At 38.9% G+C, this 19,480-nt stretch overlaps 1 protein-coding gene across 1 annotated transcript; it reads right to left on the reverse strand.

The window, feature by feature from the left end:
* Window positions 1-642: 642 nt before the first annotated feature.
* Window positions 643-18,366, reverse strand: DRAM1 (DNA damage regulated autophagy modulator 1). Its single transcript, XM_086610326.1, has 7 exons — window positions 18,209-18,366; window positions 12,947-13,014; window positions 11,478-11,620; window positions 7,450-7,627; window positions 5,637-5,695; window positions 4,180-4,272; window positions 643-1,929 (listed from the first exon to the last, which is right to left on the reverse strand). The coding sequence occupies exons 1-7, from the start codon at window positions 18,364-18,366 to the stop codon at window positions 1,885-1,887; spliced, it is 744 nt and encodes a 247-aa protein (XP_086466452.1). The 3' UTR covers window positions 643-1,884.
* Window positions 18,367-19,480: the final 1,114 nt, after the last annotated feature.

Raw genomic sequence — 19,480 nt, forward strand, 5'->3', positions numbered from 1 at the left:
CTGGGATGATGATTTAATGTCTCCTTAGTGTTGTCTCACCTTGAAACTTGTGAAATTAATTGTGGTGATTTCCTGCCTAAATCAGAACAATACAAAGAATTATTAACTTCTTTGAGTGTATTTGGATTCACTGTAAAAACACACTAATATTTGTTAAGGCTGAACTTCAAGTTAATGTAATTTCTTTCAGCTATGTAAAAGATTTATGAAATTGATGATCTGAAATCTGGTATCGATTGAAATAACAATTTCCAGTTCCTTATAGTTTAGCTTAAGAAAGCTAGGAATAAAAAGCAATGAAAGAACAGCACACAATGCAGTAAGGTATACAGTCTTTGCCTAACATGGCCTTCAAAATAAAAAGATGTCACTTTTTGTGGTTGGCATACATTTTCTTGTAAGTATTTCTGACCTTCACTTGAAGGAATGTGTGCCCCTTGCAGGATATCTAATCAGCAAGATGTGAAGTCTTGCATTTAGTCAGTACTAGATTCGATTTTTAACATGATTGTAACTAAAAACCTCTGCAAGATGACCTGAGTACTGTGGAAAGCAAATCTGGCAGTGAAAAACATTTCTAATATTGAGAAGAACTTATAAAGAAAATGTGGACTCTTTAACTTGTTAAACAGCTGAATTTAATACAGTGTAAAATATACATTAAAGGAAATATCAACAGATGATTAGTCTTAAGACATCATTCTCCAAAACACACATTTGTTTTATCTCATGGAAAACTAGCATCTGAAAATCATCAATATTTCTGCATAAACTGTGGCAGACCATGGCAAATATAATATTCAGAGAACTTGCTTGATGGCCAAGTGGTTAATGCACTAAATGGAGGTAGTGAATCCGTCCACAAAAGACCTGTTTGCCTCCAGATACTTGTAACATCTGACTTCTCAATTTGTTCCTTCCCAAGTCTTTCTTTACAGAAGTAAGCTTGTAGCAGCAAACATGCCATATCTTCACCACAGAAGCTTTCCAAGATTTTTTTTCTTCAGTTTTATACTTATATAATACCCATAGACATATAACTCAACACTTTAGAACTACTGGTGCCTCTTCTTGTTTTCCATTCACTCTCAATGACTTTTGGAGGCCCTCTTCATTCCTTCATTGGAGGTTAAAACACAGCCTGGAAAACTTCTGCTTTGTATTAACCAAATTACAGTAAGAATTCTCTTTGTAGATTGTGCATAAATGTAAATTTAATTTCTATTCCCACTTCAGTTTAAGCCTCCTATGGCCAGCAGTGCATAAAGGGGAAGAAGGGGGAGACTTTTACAACATACATTGCAGTGATGATTAGAAAGCAACACGTTTGGACTTCTCCAAGGATTTGTATTTGTATACAGTGTCCGCTATCAGAAACATGTAGCATAGTGTTGCAATCTACGAACTGCAAATTTCCGGTCTTGAAACTGCCCACTTTTGCTCACACCTTCCTCCATAGTCCTTGCAACTTAACTGAGTAGCAATTCAGCCTTAGTGTTTTCCATTGTCCTCAGACTTTCCTATTTGCAAAATATACTTTCTCAAGTTTAAAACTAATGTTAGTAATCAGATTACAGCAATGAAGAATTATAGATATGCCCAAAAGGTGTCTTTGAATGACATTCAAGCACTTTTACAGATTGCTGCTATTATAGTATTTTTGTTATATAAAACAGTATAAAAATTACAAAATATTGCAAAAAGGTAGCAGAAACATTGCTGAGAGTTTTTAAAATGTTTTAGTGGTTGCTGTTACAAATGTTGTGGTGTTAATGGCATGGGCTCTTTATATAACTTTGAAAATCCCTGTCCCTCTGTAACATTTTCCATCAGTAAAAAGAAATCTAGAGTATTTCTATATTTAAAATACAATTTTCTCTGCTATCAGGAATCTTCATGTATTTCTGTTGATATCCTTAAAGAAACTCTCTAAAAGAAAAATAAAACAAGATCAGCTTAAGATAAATTAATTTTACAGTTCTGCGATATAAAGTACAAGGAGATAAAAGAAAAAACATATTTTTGTGAAATACATACTGTGAGAAATATATATATATAAAAGAAGGCTTATTTTTCTTAGCATTTGGTGGTTGTTTTTTCTGAATTAACAGTTTGGCTTTCTGTGAGCACTGGTTAGGACAAAAGGAGGATAGAATCTGAAAAAATCTTTGTCATTATCAGACACTAACATTGGATTTCATGCTCTTTTATAACCTGAAAATTCAAATGTCTGCATTTCTATTTAGTTTAATTCCATCACTTTCTCTTATTTATTATGCTCACAATATTTATACGTAGTTAAACTTTTATCGTTGAAGACTTTGGGATCTGTGATCTGAAGCAGACTTATCAACTCATTTAACTGCTCTGAGGACTACAGCATTGTCTGCAAACATGTATCTCCAAGAGAAGAGTATGACTTTTGATAAAACAGAGATACCATCATATATGTCAACGTCAGAGAGCGATAGACTGGTAATAAATACCTCCTCCCAAAACTGGTGTTTTTAATGATCCATGCATTTCTGAATGGTACTTCAATATTTTTGTCAGTTTTAGAAGGCAATCATATGTCTTTAAGATAATGCACTGTGTAATTTTGAACAATTACTTTTTTAACAAGAGTGTTCTGTTCTGCAGAACCTAGCTTTTTTTCTCTCTTTTTTTTTTTTTTAAATAAGGGAAAGCCCTACAGTCATGGTCTATTCATTACTATCAGCCAAAAGTAAACAGTGTAGAAATGTTTGCTATTGGTTAGCAAAACATATGTTAACTCCGAATCTTTAGCTGAAAATTGGTTTCTATATATGCTTGTGAAAGCTATATACAGACTACATGTAAGTATTAAACATTTCCATGCTGAGCAGGCATGTTAAGTGAAGAAGTAAGTAAATTAATTACAAAGTTTACATGATCTGATGTCAAACTTAGGTTTTACACCAGAGGACTTAGAGGGTTCTTATTATTTTTCCTTCCTCCCCATCTCCACGAATTCTGGATTGTCACTGCACCAATTGTTTCACATATGTAATCTCGTTTATTAGTTCTACAGTTATAAAAGTGATTGGATCAAATTTTAGACTTTCTGGGACTTGTATGAGGCAACGGTATGTATGAAAGATCTATGTACAGGGTATAATATGTACAGGGTATATTATGTACAGTTATTACAACCGGGTTTGTTCATCTTTGTGACCATGGTACAAAGCAGAAGTTCTCAGTCTTTTCTACCTTAAGGTCTCTACTCCAGTCTTGCAAAGATCCAACTACTTTATGGGGAAAACAAACATCCAGAAGTCTGAGAAGGATAAGGAGGCCATGATCCCCCTAATGCCTACAGTCTTATCCAAGAGGTTTTGTCCTGAAATCTCCACACGGCACTTGCCATGAGCAATAGGATTTTTTTTTAAATTTTTTTTTACAAGTTCTTTTGCCAAAGTTAAGTCTCACACATTGGTATTTTCAGCATTTTCTATCCCTGTACCAAACAAAACCCCATGAAACACTGCAGCTAGAAAATACTGTGCAAACAACACGAGTTGGGGAGGTAAAGCTTGGAAAAGTAAGTTCAAGGCATGCCTTTCACAAATCATATTAAAGTGTTTTCTTTTCAACTAATCTAATATTATCTCTTCCTTAAAGTCAGGTTTGATGCATCAACAGATCCAGTTACCCAAACCAGAAGGTTTTCATGTCAATACTTTCCAAAAAGTATCTGATACTCTTTGCATTGTGAGGCAATGTATATCGAAATGTGTAATTTCTTTTAAAAAAAGAAACATCTATGGTTGAAATGCATTGGATTGTTATATAAAAACCCTCAAGTAGAAAGAAATGCACTTACAGTTGTATAATTTATCTTGGTATTATGTCACATTTAGGTGGCCTTGTTCTACAAAAAGTTTGGTAACTAAGTAAAATATATTAATTTACTGAATAATTTTCAAGAACAGACACCTATTGAACTATTAAACTGTTTTATAAATCTGATTTTCATGTTTTAAAACAGGGGGAAAATATTCATTAGGTAGACAGAAATCAGTTCTGTGACTGATAAAATTTGTTTCTGTATAGCTTTGACATGTCTAGTTGAGATAAGGAATGGTAATTTTCTATGGCATTCGTCATTATACAATTCATAGCACTTCTTAGTCACTGCTAAAATATGTAGGTACCAACCTGAAAATCTCTAATGAATGTTAAGAAGAAGAAGATAAAACCGAAGGCCACTGTCCATTCACAGATTGCGCTCACAAAATGGTACGTATAATCCTGATGGAAGAAGACATAAAATAAATCTTCAGACAAAACAGCTAAACAAAGTAACTGTGGAATGCTATAAAAATAGACATTTCTTTCTGTATAAGACTTACAATTCACCATCCCAATACTCCGTTGTATAAAAGTCAATTCAGATTTAGTTTTTACGGAATGCTAAGTATATTTATCAAGATTGTATATGTTCCATTTAGCAAAATGTCTTGTTCACTAACATAAAAAATAGTACAAATAACTACAGTTAGCACAAGATCAAAACATAGCTTGAATATAATTTTAATCTGAAAAATTTAGTTCATATGTGAAGGATACTGTAGTACTTATATTCAAAACTTTTACTCAGAGCCACTGAGTTCAGGAGGACTATACTTTACAGTGAGTTCTCACAATGTTTTAAAATGGAGGGCTACCTGTACGACAATTCCTGACAAGACCTTTGTTTTCAAGTAGACCATCATAGAAAACCTATGTAATATGACACAAATAGAATGTGAAATGTCTCTTAATGTGCCATCAACAAATACGCCATCCCTTTCAGCAAACACATTTTTTCATCCTTGCATCTCAAGTAAAAACAAAACATCAAGAAGTAGATATTACTAAGATTATCTCACTTGTGAAAATTTGTCTCACAGCTTCCTTGCCACTGTTTAGTTGAAGTACACTTGCCAAGTTTGCTTTTATTAAACTCTTCAGGCAGGATACACTCTCTGGATTATTAAACCTGTTTTTTTAACACCTCCATGAGGCGAAGTTTGTCCAAAAAAAACCCTTATCTTTCATAATTATCATTCTGAGAACACTGAAGTAAATTCAAATACTTGATGTTGACTATAGTATGCTTCACGTCAGACCTCTGATGTTTATCACAACAGTAAAGATTATTTAATAAAAAATGGTGAAAAAGTTGAGAAAAACAATGTTGAAAAAAACCTCAAAAACTTCAGAATCAAATTGGTCCACTTTTGTTTCGTGCATGAAGTTCATTTTCAAGAAATGTGACTATAAAAGGAAGTAGAACAACTCACTTCCAGAATAGTTTGGGTTTGGGTTTTTTTTTTTTTTTTACAATTTATTCTATGGGTAAGTTTTAAATGCTCGGTTACAATGAAAGTCTAACTCTCTGAATATTTACCCATCGGTGACAAGTTTTCTCACCCAAGTCACAGAGAGTTTTCTAATGAAGAAATAATTAGAGATCAGCATTGCACAAATCGGTGAGATTTCACCAATCTGTTCATGATAATGTAATTTAAAGTTTCTGAAGTGTTTGTGATGCTATGCACTTTTAGATAAACATAACAGCATATCCCAAACAAAATGACAGAGGGTAAGTTGGCTTCCTAATGAGATTTTACCTTTTCACCTGGAGTCCAGTCAATTTTTGTCATGGAAATTCGTGAAGCAAACACAATCACTGGGAAAAACAGTGTAAAGGAAACTATAAAAGTTTAGTGAGTAATAGTGAAAATGTCTGCTTGCAAAAAAAGACCCCATCTCCCCCTTCTGTAATCAAAGTATTAAGAAAACAAGTAAATAAAACACATTATTGAAAGGTAACTGATAGCAGCAATCGAAATCCATTTCTGCACAAATAGAGGTTTCTGTTTCCAAGCACAAGTGCAGGCAGTGTGGACAATGGATTGAGAGCAGCCTTGAGAAGGAGGACTTCAGGGTGTTGGTTGATGAGAAGCGCAACATGAGCCCAGCAATGTGCGCTTGCAGCCCAGAATGCCAGCTGTACCCTAGGCTGCATCAAAAGAAGCGTGGCCAGCAGGACCAGGGAGGGGATTTTGCCCCTCTACTCTGCTCTCATGAGACTCCCCCTGCAGTACTGCATCCAGCTCTGGAGCCCTCAACAGAAGAAGGACATGGAGCTGTTAGAACGAGTCCAGAGGAGGGTCACTAAGATGATCTGAGGGCTGGAGCACCTTTCTTCTGCAGACAGGCTGAGAGTTGGGGTTGTTCGCTCTGGAGAAGAGAAAGCTCTGAGAAGACCTTATCGCAGCCTTCCAGTGCTTGAAGGGGGCCTACAAGAAAGTTGGAGAGGGATTTTTGACAAGGGAATGTAGCGATAGGATAACGGGTAATGGCTTTAAAGAGGGTAGATTTAGATTAGATATAAGGAAGTTTGCATTCTGAGGATAGTGAGGCACTGGAACAGGTTGCCCAGAGAAGTTGTGGCTGTCCCGTCCCTGGAAGTGTTGAAAGCCAGGTTGAATGGGGTTTTGAGCAACCTGATCTAGTGGAAGGTGTCCCTGCCCATAGCAGGGGAGTTGGAACTAGATGACCTTTGAGGTCCCTTTCAACCCAAACCATTCTGTGATTCTTCCAAAATACAGTGGGTAAGAGAAGACACTCCAAAACTTAAATCACTTTCATGACTGAGAACTGCGGGAGCAGAGTCCTGCATTGTTGGAAGGGGAACCATGTTGGTTTCCATTGGTCCAAAATAGGTGCCTTGATATATTCATACAACTTTGTCTCAGAACTGGGGCCCTCTTTAAAAGCCGTTTCCCAGCTGCTGAAACCTTTCTGTAGCTGACTGGCTGATGCAATGATCTACTGTGACCACTTTTCAACACTGGTGCATCACCTGAAGCCCAAGAAAATCAGTAAGATGACTGATTTCAGCAGGCTGTGGGAAAAGCCTGTAAGTGTGTTGACTGTATCTCTAGAGGAAGCATCTAATGAAGACAAGCACCAATCAACGTGATCCAAAGTATCTGCTTAGGCTTGAAGGAAATCTTGTGTAGTCCAACTGTACTTTTTATGTCTGTGTGTTAGGTTCATTTTAGAAGCAGTGCCCCTCTTTTGCAGGTCTTTCTTCACACCCTCCTTCAAATGAAAGTGGCTGGAAAGTTGGTCTAGCTGACTTGTTGAAGTCCCTTCCTATCTGTATTATCATATGATCCTATGAAGAATGCCAGGGCATTGGATTTAAATATACCACTGAAAGAAGAGATACAAATTTTTGGAAAGACCCTGAAACTCATCTTTATGCTGTTAATGGTGTCTTGACATGCTGTATTCATTATTATAGCAGAAATATTAGAGAGTTTCAAGCAAAGTTTGTAACCTCATTTTCATCCTTTATCAGCAGTGGTTTAACTTAAAAGGAAAATCATGAATGCATAAAGAGAAAACCGTAGGATATACAACAAAGGATACGGAGAATGAAAGCAATGCATGATATTACAGATATGGCCATCCTTATGTGACACACAAAGTAAGTGTTCCATCGTGGACAGGACTTGTAAGAGATTATAGACTGAAGTGTAATGTATACAACACCCGAGCCAAATGCCACCAATGCTCCTATGTCATGGACACTGGGAACAGACAGCTCCTGGAAAGAGAATCAGCACAATAGTTAGCTGCTACTATTTGTACAGTGGTAGGAATCAATGAGCCCTTAGAAGATGGTAGTCACATTATGCTGAGCACGTGCAAGCAGTGGGAAACAGTCCCTTCTCCCAGTAGTCTACACAGGGAAGTTGAAAGTAAAAGGAAAAAAAGTAGCTCAGAGAGGTAAACTAGCCATGTCCAAAGCCTACAGGTCAAAGTGCTTTCCTGTGTTCATGTAAAAGAGTAGACCAATTTTAGTGCTGTTGAACAGTTGGTCTGTTACCAACTAATGTTTCCACAAACAGGAACTGGCTTGTGTTTTTCTTAAAAAGCTCCTATGCCTCCTTTTCCCCTTTACCCTACCAAAGATTTTCATCCTTTTGTGTTGAAAGTCTAATCTGCATTTGTGTGGCCATACTCTAAGTAATGGTGAAGATTCCATGGCAGCTGTTCTAAATAGTGACTGCTATAGCTCTGTCCCCCATCCTCCAGTGGCCAGCCACAAGGCTCCAGGAAATAAGTCAGCAGAAAACTAGTTATATAGTTAAAAAAAATAAAAATAAAAGGTTATCTAAAACAAGCTTTTGATATGAAGGTCTTAACACTGTTAGTCATTTAAATTATTCAGCCCTCTTACTCTTCCTCACATCATCGGCCACTTTTATTCAAGTTCCTCAACAGGTGAAAGTGTGTATAAAATTCCAGTATCACTGTATGTGGCCTATATTTTTGTAATATCCTACCTATGGAAGATTCTCTCCTTTAAAACACAAACACGTAGAATATCCAGTAACAAAACAGATGAAGATTCCAGAGAAATTATTGTATTCAAAATGTCTCAAAAAATTACAAATACAAAGTTATGCTGCCTTGGAATTCAGTATCAGACAAGTAAGTTAGCTTTAAAGCTCCTTTCTGTCACCAGAGCATAGCAAAATATGTGCTATAATCTGACCTACTACTGTTCTGTTTCAGTGATTCATGAAAACACATCTATATCCTTTCGCTACATATTTTAACACCTTTCCTGCCTGAGGGCCAGTTTTCTTTGTCTTGTAATGGTGATTATGTTCACGTGCTCTTTTTAATTTTTTTTCCCCTGTGCTTTTTGTTTTACTCGTTCCCTTCTATCTCTCTGACATATTAAGTTCTGTCAGATTTTAAGGCATGTTCTTCACCTAGTTATTTAAGTGGCATCTCATCAATACTTGCTTTTTCTTCTCCTCTGTCCCACTTTTTGCCTTCCATGCAGGAGTGATAGGATTTGGTATGGAAAGCACTAAGCAAGTGTAACTGTCAGCTTTTGCATTTAACCCCATTCACAACATAAAGAGCTTATCTAACATGGCTCTCATGATTGCTGCTATCAAACTGCCACAGCTTCCCTAAAAAGCCCATCACACTCAACTCTTATAGAACCTGGGAAATGTTGCTACATCTGGTGCGGTAAGTCTCCTCTGCTTTCTAGTCAAAGACAGGAAGACCTCTCTTTAATCATCTCTCTTTAACATCTAACAGGCAAAAACTGACCTGCTAAGACTTGGGGTTTCGCTTTGCCTTATTCATTAAGAACTACAGGATTTTTGCTTTCATATCCAATTATCTTCCTTAAACTAACCCTCCACTGTCTTTCATTTCTATATTTGAAGCACTGTTTTATTTAAACCAGAGAATAAACACCTTATTCGTGACCATTACTTATTTTCTCAGAAACACTTTTGCTCTTGGAGGACACACTCCTAGTGTTTTCTCTCACTCTTTTTCACACTTCTGTTAAATGTTCGGAGACCGATATCATTAAAACCCCATGCTACCTACCACATCTTACCTTGACGCAAAAATGGTGAAAAAATTCCTTACAACTAATTACGTTACTTAAAAAGACTCACCACGAGTAGCATTAGTTTTGATTAAAAAAAAGCAAACCTTAAATATTTCTAGTATAATTTCACACTGAAGCATTTTAAACAAACTAGATATTTTGCTTTTGGGAGAGAGAAGATGAACTGATTCTCGATAATGTCAATCAGCTCTACTATAGTACTCAGGTACAGCGTTAGCTGACCTGTTGGGGAAAAATAAGTGTTAAGAAACAGACAGTGTACATGAATGTGAATTTCCTCCATGACCCACTGATTAGAGGGATTAAGCTGAATGTCAAAGAAATAACTTCTAATGTCAGCTTTGCTTTGGTCTCCTACCTGAAACAATCACCTGACCTTCAGCAAATCTCACAGCCCTTCATGTCTCAGCCATTTTACTGGTAAATGGGGATAAGTGTGTACTGTTCACTAGTTGTACACTATACAGTTAAAAGACCAAAGACTTGCAAGCCACCGTTTCCATCTTCCTGGGAAATTAGGCATGCTCAAAAATCTGCTAGATCAGATCCTTAGTTAGATTAGATCCTTAATGTGTTCTGAACCCTTCCTATAAACTGCACTTAACATGCAAAGTAAGGTTAAAACAGAGGAAAGAGAAATTACGTGAGGAAGGAGTTTATAAACAGGCAATGAAAGATGGTAGAGATTAGATAAGAACCAATGTTATAACTGTCAAGGAGCCCATTTGGAAACTTTAGGATCAAAGTTTCTGCTTCCCTGATTCTCTCAAATTATTTTGCATTCCTGATTTGTCTTTTCCTTATTGAAGCTGAGTTTGTTTTCTACTTCAGTCAAGCAGCACTGTTCCCCATCATCTAACATTTTTATGCCACATATGAATCTAATCAATAAGAGCACAAGATATTTAGAAGTAGAATAGCATGCTTAGAATAGACTGCAGTGCCTGTAGTGTTTGCAATCCACATGCACCACCTGGAGGTAAAACTAAAAAGAGTAAGATATCAGTCTAAGGCAGAGGTTTTTGTCTGAAAATGCCATGTCAATTACATACAAAATCATATTGGCTGCTCAGGCCCTGACAATCTTTATTTTCAATTTCTCTGTATGTTGTCAGGTCATTACAGAAGCACAACAGTATTTACTAAAATGTTCCTCAAGATAGAGCATCCTTTAAAAGAAATGATTCAGCTGTTCCCACAGATTTAAAGGCAATATCTCAAACTACCTGCCAAATAAACTTGGCTTGATTCTCAGCTGAAGTTTTCAGTGCAATTCTCCTAATACTTCCTTGTGTCAGAATCTACCCTATTACATGCTTCCTCACCAGAAAAGGTGAAAAGAAAAATTAGTTCAATACTTTTCCTCTCTATTGCATTTTCATTCAGACACTGAGGGCTGGACTTCTTTGATTTATAATGAGTTGTCTTAGCCTTTCTGGCAAAGTAAATGGCAATTCTACAGTCTCTATCAAGAGACTTAACATACTGTGACACCATCTCCTGTAGACTCAAAACAATGGGCTAATATTGTGCCCAAGGTTCTAAACTGTCAGCTAAGTCTAGGTTATTCTGTAGAAAATGCTGCTAGCATGTGTGCCATCACTCAGGTAACAATATAGGTGCTTTTGCTAGTCTGACTTATTATTTTCTACCTGACTATAGGCAAACTAAACTGCGAATAGAAGCTTTTTCACAGTAAAATTTTCATTGTAAAACTTTTACAGCAAAAGCATCTATATGAAGTTGTTTTCTAGTACAGACATGTTACAAGACAAGCACACACAAAACCCCTTACTGGCATAACCGTACAAGCAAAAAATCTAGTTTATAGGGAGAAAGCAAATTTGTCTTTTTAAAGCTACTGAAAAAAGGCAGGAGCAAGAAACACATTCTTACTCCATTTGCTAAGTATCCACACTGGGGTAATGCTAACCACTCTGATCTATTTGATTTTTTAACTGGTAAAACAACTTTAGTTTAATTTATAGTATGAAATTTATGGTCATACCTGAAAAGTTGCAACTATGCCCATTCCAAAGCAGCCCATCAATCCAATACATAATGAAAACACGTTGCACGAAGACCTAACAAAGTGCGATGACTCATTTTGCTTCTTTATTAATAAATATCTGATGTACATTGTAATTACACCTGAAAAACAAAAATCACATATTTTGTTCAATGATCATGTACTGTTTACATTTTAACACCTTGCCTTGTAACATATTTGCATACAGAATAAAATTATAAAGATAATACAATAAATAATACTGCTTTTAACTCTATGGGGATGAAGAAGAAAGGTAGTGAATTTCAGATGTATTACTTTCAGACAGAACTATCTTAACGTTATCTTAGTCTTAACATCACACATTAATGCTATCCAGAAATACCTGCACATCACTTCAAGAAAAACACTAATTTAGTTTCCATTCTCCTGTGCATTTCAGGCCCAGAGGTCACTTTAGAAACAGCTGTTACAGGAAGATAAACCATAAGATAGAAGTGGGAGAATTTACTCTGCTCTGATATGCATTCTTGTGTCATAACTACATCTCCTTATAATGCATGCCCTGAAGAATTAATACATTTTTGCCGAGTGTAAACAGAAAAAAAATATAACTAGCTGTGTATCCAGTAAATATTTTCGAAAGTTTTTAGGCTTATTCTGGCTGCTCTTTAGTATAACAGAGCCCCCAGACCACAACACACAGATTTTGTTCCAGCCTATGTGACTCCAATATGCAGTTCACTCCTGAAAAACACCTCTTCTGAATTAGATGATCGTGGTTCATCAGGATATAATAAGCTGTAGATTGGATTTCACAGTTCAGTAACACAGAACATAGCTTCAGTCTACCTACAGTTGGAAAAATGAATCAGGTAACTTTGTCCAGGCACTATGAGGTTACATAAAACACACCAAGATAGTGTGATATAATGAGGTTCTTAGAAAAGGTAAAATACATGATTTTCACTTTGCGCAAAGGTCATCATGGACTACATGTATACAGAGGCATCCAGCTCTTGATCTCCATCCCCTAAAAGTGAATAGAAAATGCCAAACTTGCTGATTCAAGGCCAGTAGTCATTTAGTGGAGGAGTAGGCGGCTTGCAAAGGAAACCAGGTGTTGCTTAAACACTGTTCTTCCCTTTGCTGCAGCAACCTAGAACCTAACGTCTCCCTACATCAAAGATACTGTTTTTGCAAAGTAATTATGCTATCTTCCTTCCACTTTTTTTTTTCCTGATGCCATGACTACTTTGCACTGATGAGGTGCTCTTAAGAAACAGAAGTGGCTCTAAGCCTGCACTTACTGACCCTCAAGAGCTGACCCTCTAGATATTACTTCCATCTGATACTACCATTTGACTGTGGAGTATGTTCTCTGCAGAATATTGTATGGACTGCAATGTAAACAGCTTTTGCTAGTTTTCATTTCTCTGCTGTGTTCAAACCAATTACATTATACATACCTAAAAGTGCTGAAATATTAATCATAAACCCAAAGACACCACTCTCTGGAGGTTTAGTTCCAGTGTCACTAAAGCAGGAAGAGAAAGAGATTAAAAGTTAATTGAGATCCGTGAAACACAAATGAGATGTACACATGAAACTCCAAGAGAAATGTAACTTGTGTGAACTGCTGCTGACATTTAAACATTTAAGTTGGAATATCGTCTGCTGCACACTTAAGCTCCACTTGTAGTACTGATGCTTTCTTTTCAGAAAGAAATCATATTTTTAGAGCATACTATTTGAACTGTATTTCTATCTTTTCTGTATGCAATATGCAGAGATGTGACAGAGTGACACTCTGCTCATGAATGACAGAAATGATTACATAAATGACATTTTAGAAATGGCATTTTTTCTATCTGCTAAATTAAAACTATGATAGATCAAAATACATCTAATGGCATTCAGTATCCCAAGATGTGGGAGAATCAGAAATCAGCTTGATTTCCTGATTTGTTTGAAAGGACTTTACCCCAGCAGAGCAATTGCGTTCCAATACCCAGGAACGTTCCTAGGCAGTTTAATTTACTAAGGTAGATATGGCTTCAGCGTACACTAGACTGAAGGTGTTTTAAGTCTCTTCTGCTGAAGCAATTCACCTTTATAGGGGATAATTAGAAGTTCACTGAGACAAATAGACGGAGCCTGAGTGTGAGAATATCTACAGAATTTATACACATACATACATGCACACATATATATGAAAAACATCATATATACAAAATATAAGTTATGTAGAAAATGGAATGCCTTCACCATTGAACATTTTTCCCTTTTTTCCTACGTATGTGCAAACACTCACCCCAGAGAATGCCCTTTCCTCCCAGGAAGGACATACTCCTGGGGGTATGTGTGTTCAAATTCCCTCAAGCAAGACTCTTTTCTACAAGGTGAGTGCTCTGTTGAAAGAATACTGCAATGCCATGACCTCTTTATGCTATTTTATCTTGTCTAACGCACAACCAGTTGATATCTATTTGATCAGGCTCTTATAGTCAAGCCAATGGAAAACATGTAGCTCATAAATCTCCACAATTTGAGTGTGAGCGGAGTTTTCAGTTACTCAGCAGTGCCAAGAGGCATGATTCTGTGTGTAAACATAGGCACCCAAGGAACACTACTGTCAGAAATCTAAACAGGTAAGCATTTTAGCTAATGTCAAAGTTCAGTGGAAACTGAGCAAATATTCCCAGAACAAAACTTTCCCTTAGGTGTCTGATGGGACAAGTAGGTACTAGCTAGAGATTTTTTTTATGTGATTCAAGATGAATACTCTTCATTCCAACAGTGAGGCTGGATCAGTTTTCAATGCTAAACTTCTGAACCTACCACGGAGTGCAGCCAAAATGACAGGTGCTCAGCATGAATGCCTGTGCTCTTAACACCCAAAAGAGAAAGCACTTTCTGCATAAGCAATAGTTCTTAAAGATTTTGACAATTTTGTTAAGTTCAAGCCAGAAGAGTATGACCATATCACAAGATCTAATTTTTTAGAAATTAATATTTGTTCTCAAACCCCTTCTATGTTCCAGAGCATACGTGTGATCTGTTCCTAAGATGATTTATCAAGAACAGGAAGAAGCTTAAGGTGAAGGGAGAATCCTTTTCTATGAAAAGCTGATGCAAAAAATAGAGAAAAATACTGATTTCTTTTGACTAGATTGGTTCCAAATTCTCAGACAAGAAAAGCTTGGAGCAGACTTTTAGACAAGTTTTTACAACTTCTCAGGCATTAAGAATCCCTATTCATCTGTATTTTCTGTTGTAATGCTTTCTAAAGACTTGCTCCAGCTTGTACTCTGTACTAGTCTTGTTTCTCTTTGATAATGGTATTGATGAAAACAATACAGCAACTCTTTTTTGTTGTTGTTCGACATTTCTGAAAATCATCTTAATCCATGCTTCGTTTAGCCTGTTTTTCAACTTTGAACTTCACATCTTTTCCTCATGTTTCTGGACAAAGGACTCTATTTAAAAAGTGGGCCACTTGTGACAATCCTGAAGGACTTTTGCAAATCAGAAACTGCTCTATGCTGGGTAGAGAATTGTGATCACTTCAAAGCTTTTGAAGGACTTTAGGTGAGAAGAAAATGGAATCGGCACATGCAAAGAAAGCCATTTGAAGTTCTTGGAACACTTCACATCATAAGAGCAATTCAAATAACCTGAAATCATACTGAACTCCGTTCACTTTTTAATTAAACCTGTTCTCAAGCTAAAGCTTTGCAAGTGAATTTTGCTATTGTTGATTTTTAAACTCGATAATCTTCGACATATGCTTTCAAGACATTTTGTACCAAGAATACTATATCATATCTACAATGTATTTACAAAGTACTACACTGGACTTTTAAAAACACGATCTTTTTAATGCTGTGTTTTCCACTAAAAAAGTCCCTAAAGCTAAATGAAGACTTAGGTACATTTTTGTTTTACTTCTGCTCTGCTGCTTTGGAAAAAAGAAAAAAAAAAAAAAAAGAAGAAGTATTTGTGAAAGTTACTTTCTTCTCATGAAAAAGAAAAAAAGCAAATGGCACATATGAAGCAAAAACACAAGCTCAATTATTTGCAATGGAACACAGGTGAGCACAACCACCATGGAAAAGACGAGGAACTCTATATGAAAATGACAGCATTTGTGTCACCGTCTCATATAGTAGAATTCTACAGTCAAACAGTCTTCCGAAGAGTGGAAAGATAGAAAGGTAGAGGAGACAGAGAATAAATATTTTAGGCCCAAAAGACTCATCATCATCAAATATTCTTCAAAGTCATCATAAACTGTTCCTCTCCAAACTGAAGTCCCAGATTTTTAAAGTAGGAAGATTACATTCTGCCTACAGGGATCCTGATTGATTCAGAGGTACTAACTGGCAGCAAATACCTTAACGAAAATTACCATTACTCATTCACTGAGAATTCAAACCACCAGACACCCAGCATATACAATTTAGTTTGGATTTTGAGTAGTGTGAGCAAAAGAACTAATCTGGGCACAACTTCATCATCTTTTAGGCCTCAGCTGCTAGAAAACACAAAATCATATTCATTTTTATCTACCCAGAAATGCATTTATATGGTTTACTTGATGAGACATTAGCACAGTCTAAATGACGAATTTAGATGCGGTCTTTCTCTTACTCTCACAGCTGTTGCATGGTAAACAAATAAAATTAACAAGTTACCTCAACACATACACATGATATTTCAGGAATGTAAATAAGAATGACGGAAATTTTGAACTAAAATTTGTCAGTATCTTTCTCCTTCATGTAACTGGAATTTCCCCATACAAGCTCTATTTAATTTTTATAGTTCATTTCAAGATATTGCACAACTGAAATGTTGCAACATTCTTCCTCTTTCTTTTTTATCACTCTAAGTTTCTTTAAATCACATTCTTAATCCCATGATTCAGCTTCTCTGGCTAAAGCAACGACCTGCAAAATAAGAATATGAACTATGGTATGACTATTGGCCTTAGAAGAAGTCATCATATTACTCCCAAATGCACCTTCTACGAAGATCACATGCTTAGACCATGCTTCTTCAGAATTATTACAGATTGTTCACCAACAGTCAATGCGTATCCTTACATCCAAATGTTGTGTTAAAAGGATGTAAAATAAACAAGACATCTGTCTTCCAAAAAACTTTACTAGCAAATGTCTTGAGTCTTTTCAGGGTACGTGGACATTTATTGTGATTCCTTAGTTAAAGCATAAGAATTATTTTGTCAGTGAGATTGTTCTGTTAGATTGATATAACTACGACAGCTGGGATATATTCATCAGAGTTATACAGCTGTGACTTGTAGGTTTGGTCTACCTCTTTAAAAAGAATGACAGAATTGAGAATCTGAGCTGTCAAAAACTTGACTGCAAACACAATTATACAGAAGAAAAATTTCCTGTTCTCTCAAATATTTTATTCAAGGACATGTCTTCAACATAAGAAACATAATTCGTAAAATTTCTTACTACAGGACCTCGAAATCCTTCTAAGCACTAAACATGCACCGAGTGTGGACACAGTTATATCAAATAGTTAATTTTTCTTTGTTAATAATGGATAAATTGCACTGGTTACAAGTGCTTTTGTGTCAGTAAAACTGTGTATGTCATCAGGGAAGAGCATGAGTATAACCACGATTGTTAAGGCACTAGGGTATTTGTGCACATGCAAGAACAAGACTTTCCAAGAGCTAAGTCCAGATTTGAATAGATAATCTTAAAAACTTTTTCTAACATAAGCATGAAGCCCAACTTTCTTTGGCTCAATTTGTATGAAGCTTAACTTTCTTGCAGGTTGTGGTGTCGTTTGCACAATCTCACTTTCTTACGATGACAGACCTTAATTTTCAATCAAATTTACGTGTATGTACAAATTGAATTAGCAGTTTTCTGGAATTATGCACGTCCATAAAGTCCTTCGAATTAGGTCTAGATGTATCTTGAAAGATGTACTTGAAAGTCTTTTTTGGACCTTCTATATATCAGAGATCACCCTTAGGTTTCTGGCTTACTTTTAATCTTTTAAGAGCAGTAATTTCACAGCTCAGATTTAAATGTTAATATAAGCAATGTATAAACAATGATTTATACAGAATTGTGCTTAAACGCCCAAGGTTACTTAAAAGAGGTGCCGGTCATCTCTCGGAGAGCCTTTTATACACTCATGGTTCCCATGCTGAAATTTTAAAAATGCGTATTGGGGGGGTGTGTGCCCTACAAAAGTTATTGTCGTGCTCCCAGTCCTGTCACCATCCGGTGCAGTTTGCTCAAGTTCTAGAGTTACACAAACCAAACTACGTTTCCACTCCTGACTCCAGGGCAGTCACCTCAAGTTTTGCTACAGTCGGGCCTGTAGCACGTTTTGGCTCCAGTGGAAAAGTGTTTCAGGTCCTTTCTCGCACATCCGTCAGCATGGAGGTCCTGTGGCTCCCAGAGAGGGCTGGGTGCTAGAGGTGTGACGGGCGACAGGCGCACACAGCGGGCCCCTGCTCTGCCTCCTGCCGCGGCACCGCTGCCTCTCCTCCCCCGGGGGATCCCACATCCGCTCCGCGGGGGAAGGAGCCGCGGAGCCGGCGATGCGGGAGCGCCGCAGCACCTCCTGGCTACGCCTCCGCCTCACAGCCCGGGGGTCGACCCCGCGCCCCGCCGGCACTGCAGCCGCTCCCACGGCCACCTCCCCCCCCCCCCCCCAGCCTCCCGCCTCACCTGATGTAAGGGACGAGGGGCTCGACGTGGCCCGCCAGCACGGCGATCACATAGGAGATGATGAAGGCGGCCGAGGACCAGGCGACGAGCAAAGCGGGGACGAAAGCCACGCCGGGCATGCAGCACAGCATCGCCGGCGGCTGCCACGACCTGGGCATCAGCAGCTGGGGCGGGAGCGCCCGGCCGGGCTCCGTGACGGCGCCCTGAAGTCACGGACCGTGACCGAGGACTTGCGGGACGCGCACACACACACCCACCCCCCCCCGCCCCCCGCCACACACACACCTCCGCCGGTTCCCGCCCGCCCGCCTCACACCTGCCTTCCCCAGCCGGGCAGCGGCGCTGCGGCCTCCGGCAGCCCCGGGAGGCGCCGCCGCCCGCAGTTTTCCCTTCGCTTTCGTTTCTCCCCAGCGCTCCCCCCGAGCGGCAGCGCCCGCGCGGGCCCCGCCTGCCGCGGCTAACGGCCGCCAACGGCTAACGGCCCGGCGGGGCGCCCCGGGCGGTGCGGAGCGAGGGGGCCGGCCAGGGAGGTCCCGTTCCCTTTCCCGTGGCGGCGCCTGGAAAGGCTTCCGAGAGTTTCTCATCGAGGACGGAAAGTTTCCCCGCAGCCCCGGTGCCGGCCCCTGGCGGGCTCGGTCGCTGCCGGCTCTCCGGAGGGAGGGCTGTGCTGCCGGGGAGCGCTCGGCGGCGTCTGCGGGGTGTCCCGGCGGTTTGGGCGTTCACAGTCGCCTTTAAAAGGAAAAGGGCTTAAAGCTCGTCCAGCGTTTGCGCTCATCGCTGAGGGCTTCGCGGCTGGCGCTGGCTGCGCGGCCGGCTGCGCTGGCGAGAAGCCCGCAGAGGTCTCGGCGGTTCGGCGAGCCCAGTTCGGTGAGCCCGGTTCGGTGGGGCACAGGCGCCCCTCGCCGGGCCACGGGACGGGAGGTGCACACTGGTTGGGAAACCCTGGCGTGTGAAGGTCTCGTTCTGGAGTCCTACACAGTGCAAACTCGTCCACCTTGGGCGTGCGTTTCAAGCGCGTTGCACACCTTCTGAGCGATTCGCTTTTTCACACGCTTAGAGGGAAACCACCATTTAATTCACAATCATTCTGCGTTCCGCATTTCCGCTTTGGTTTAACCTGAGGCCATGGACAGTCTGTCAAGGTTGTTCCTGTTTCCTTTGACTGTTCGTATTTATCTGCCTTCCAAACAAAGATCCAAACGCACTGTCACTATTCCGAAACAAAGATGAATACGTGCACCCTCCGCCTCTCTCCTTTCGTCACCTTGAAAA

This window comes from Tauraco erythrolophus, chromosome 4, assembly GCF_009769465.1.
Source record: "Tauraco erythrolophus isolate bTauEry1 chromosome 4, bTauEry1.pri, whole genome shotgun sequence".
Classification (NCBI taxonomy): Eukaryota; Metazoa; Chordata; class Aves; order Musophagiformes; family Musophagidae; genus Tauraco; species Tauraco erythrolophus.

Excerpts from the sequence above, each read along its gene's own strand:
- DRAM1 (XM_086610326.1), bottom strand. The coding sequence starts at position 18,366 with ATGCCCAGGTCGTGGCAGCCGCCGGCGATGCTGTGCTGCATGCCCGGC. Across the intron at positions 11,621-12,946 it reads TAATATTTCAGCACTTTTAG|GTGTAATTACAATGTACATC; the intron begins GTATGTATAATG and ends TTTGTTTTTCAG. Across the intron at positions 7,628-11,477 it reads GCATAGTTGCAACTTTTCAG|GAGCTGTCTGTTCCCAGTGT; the intron begins GTATGACCATAA and ends TTCTCTTTCCAG.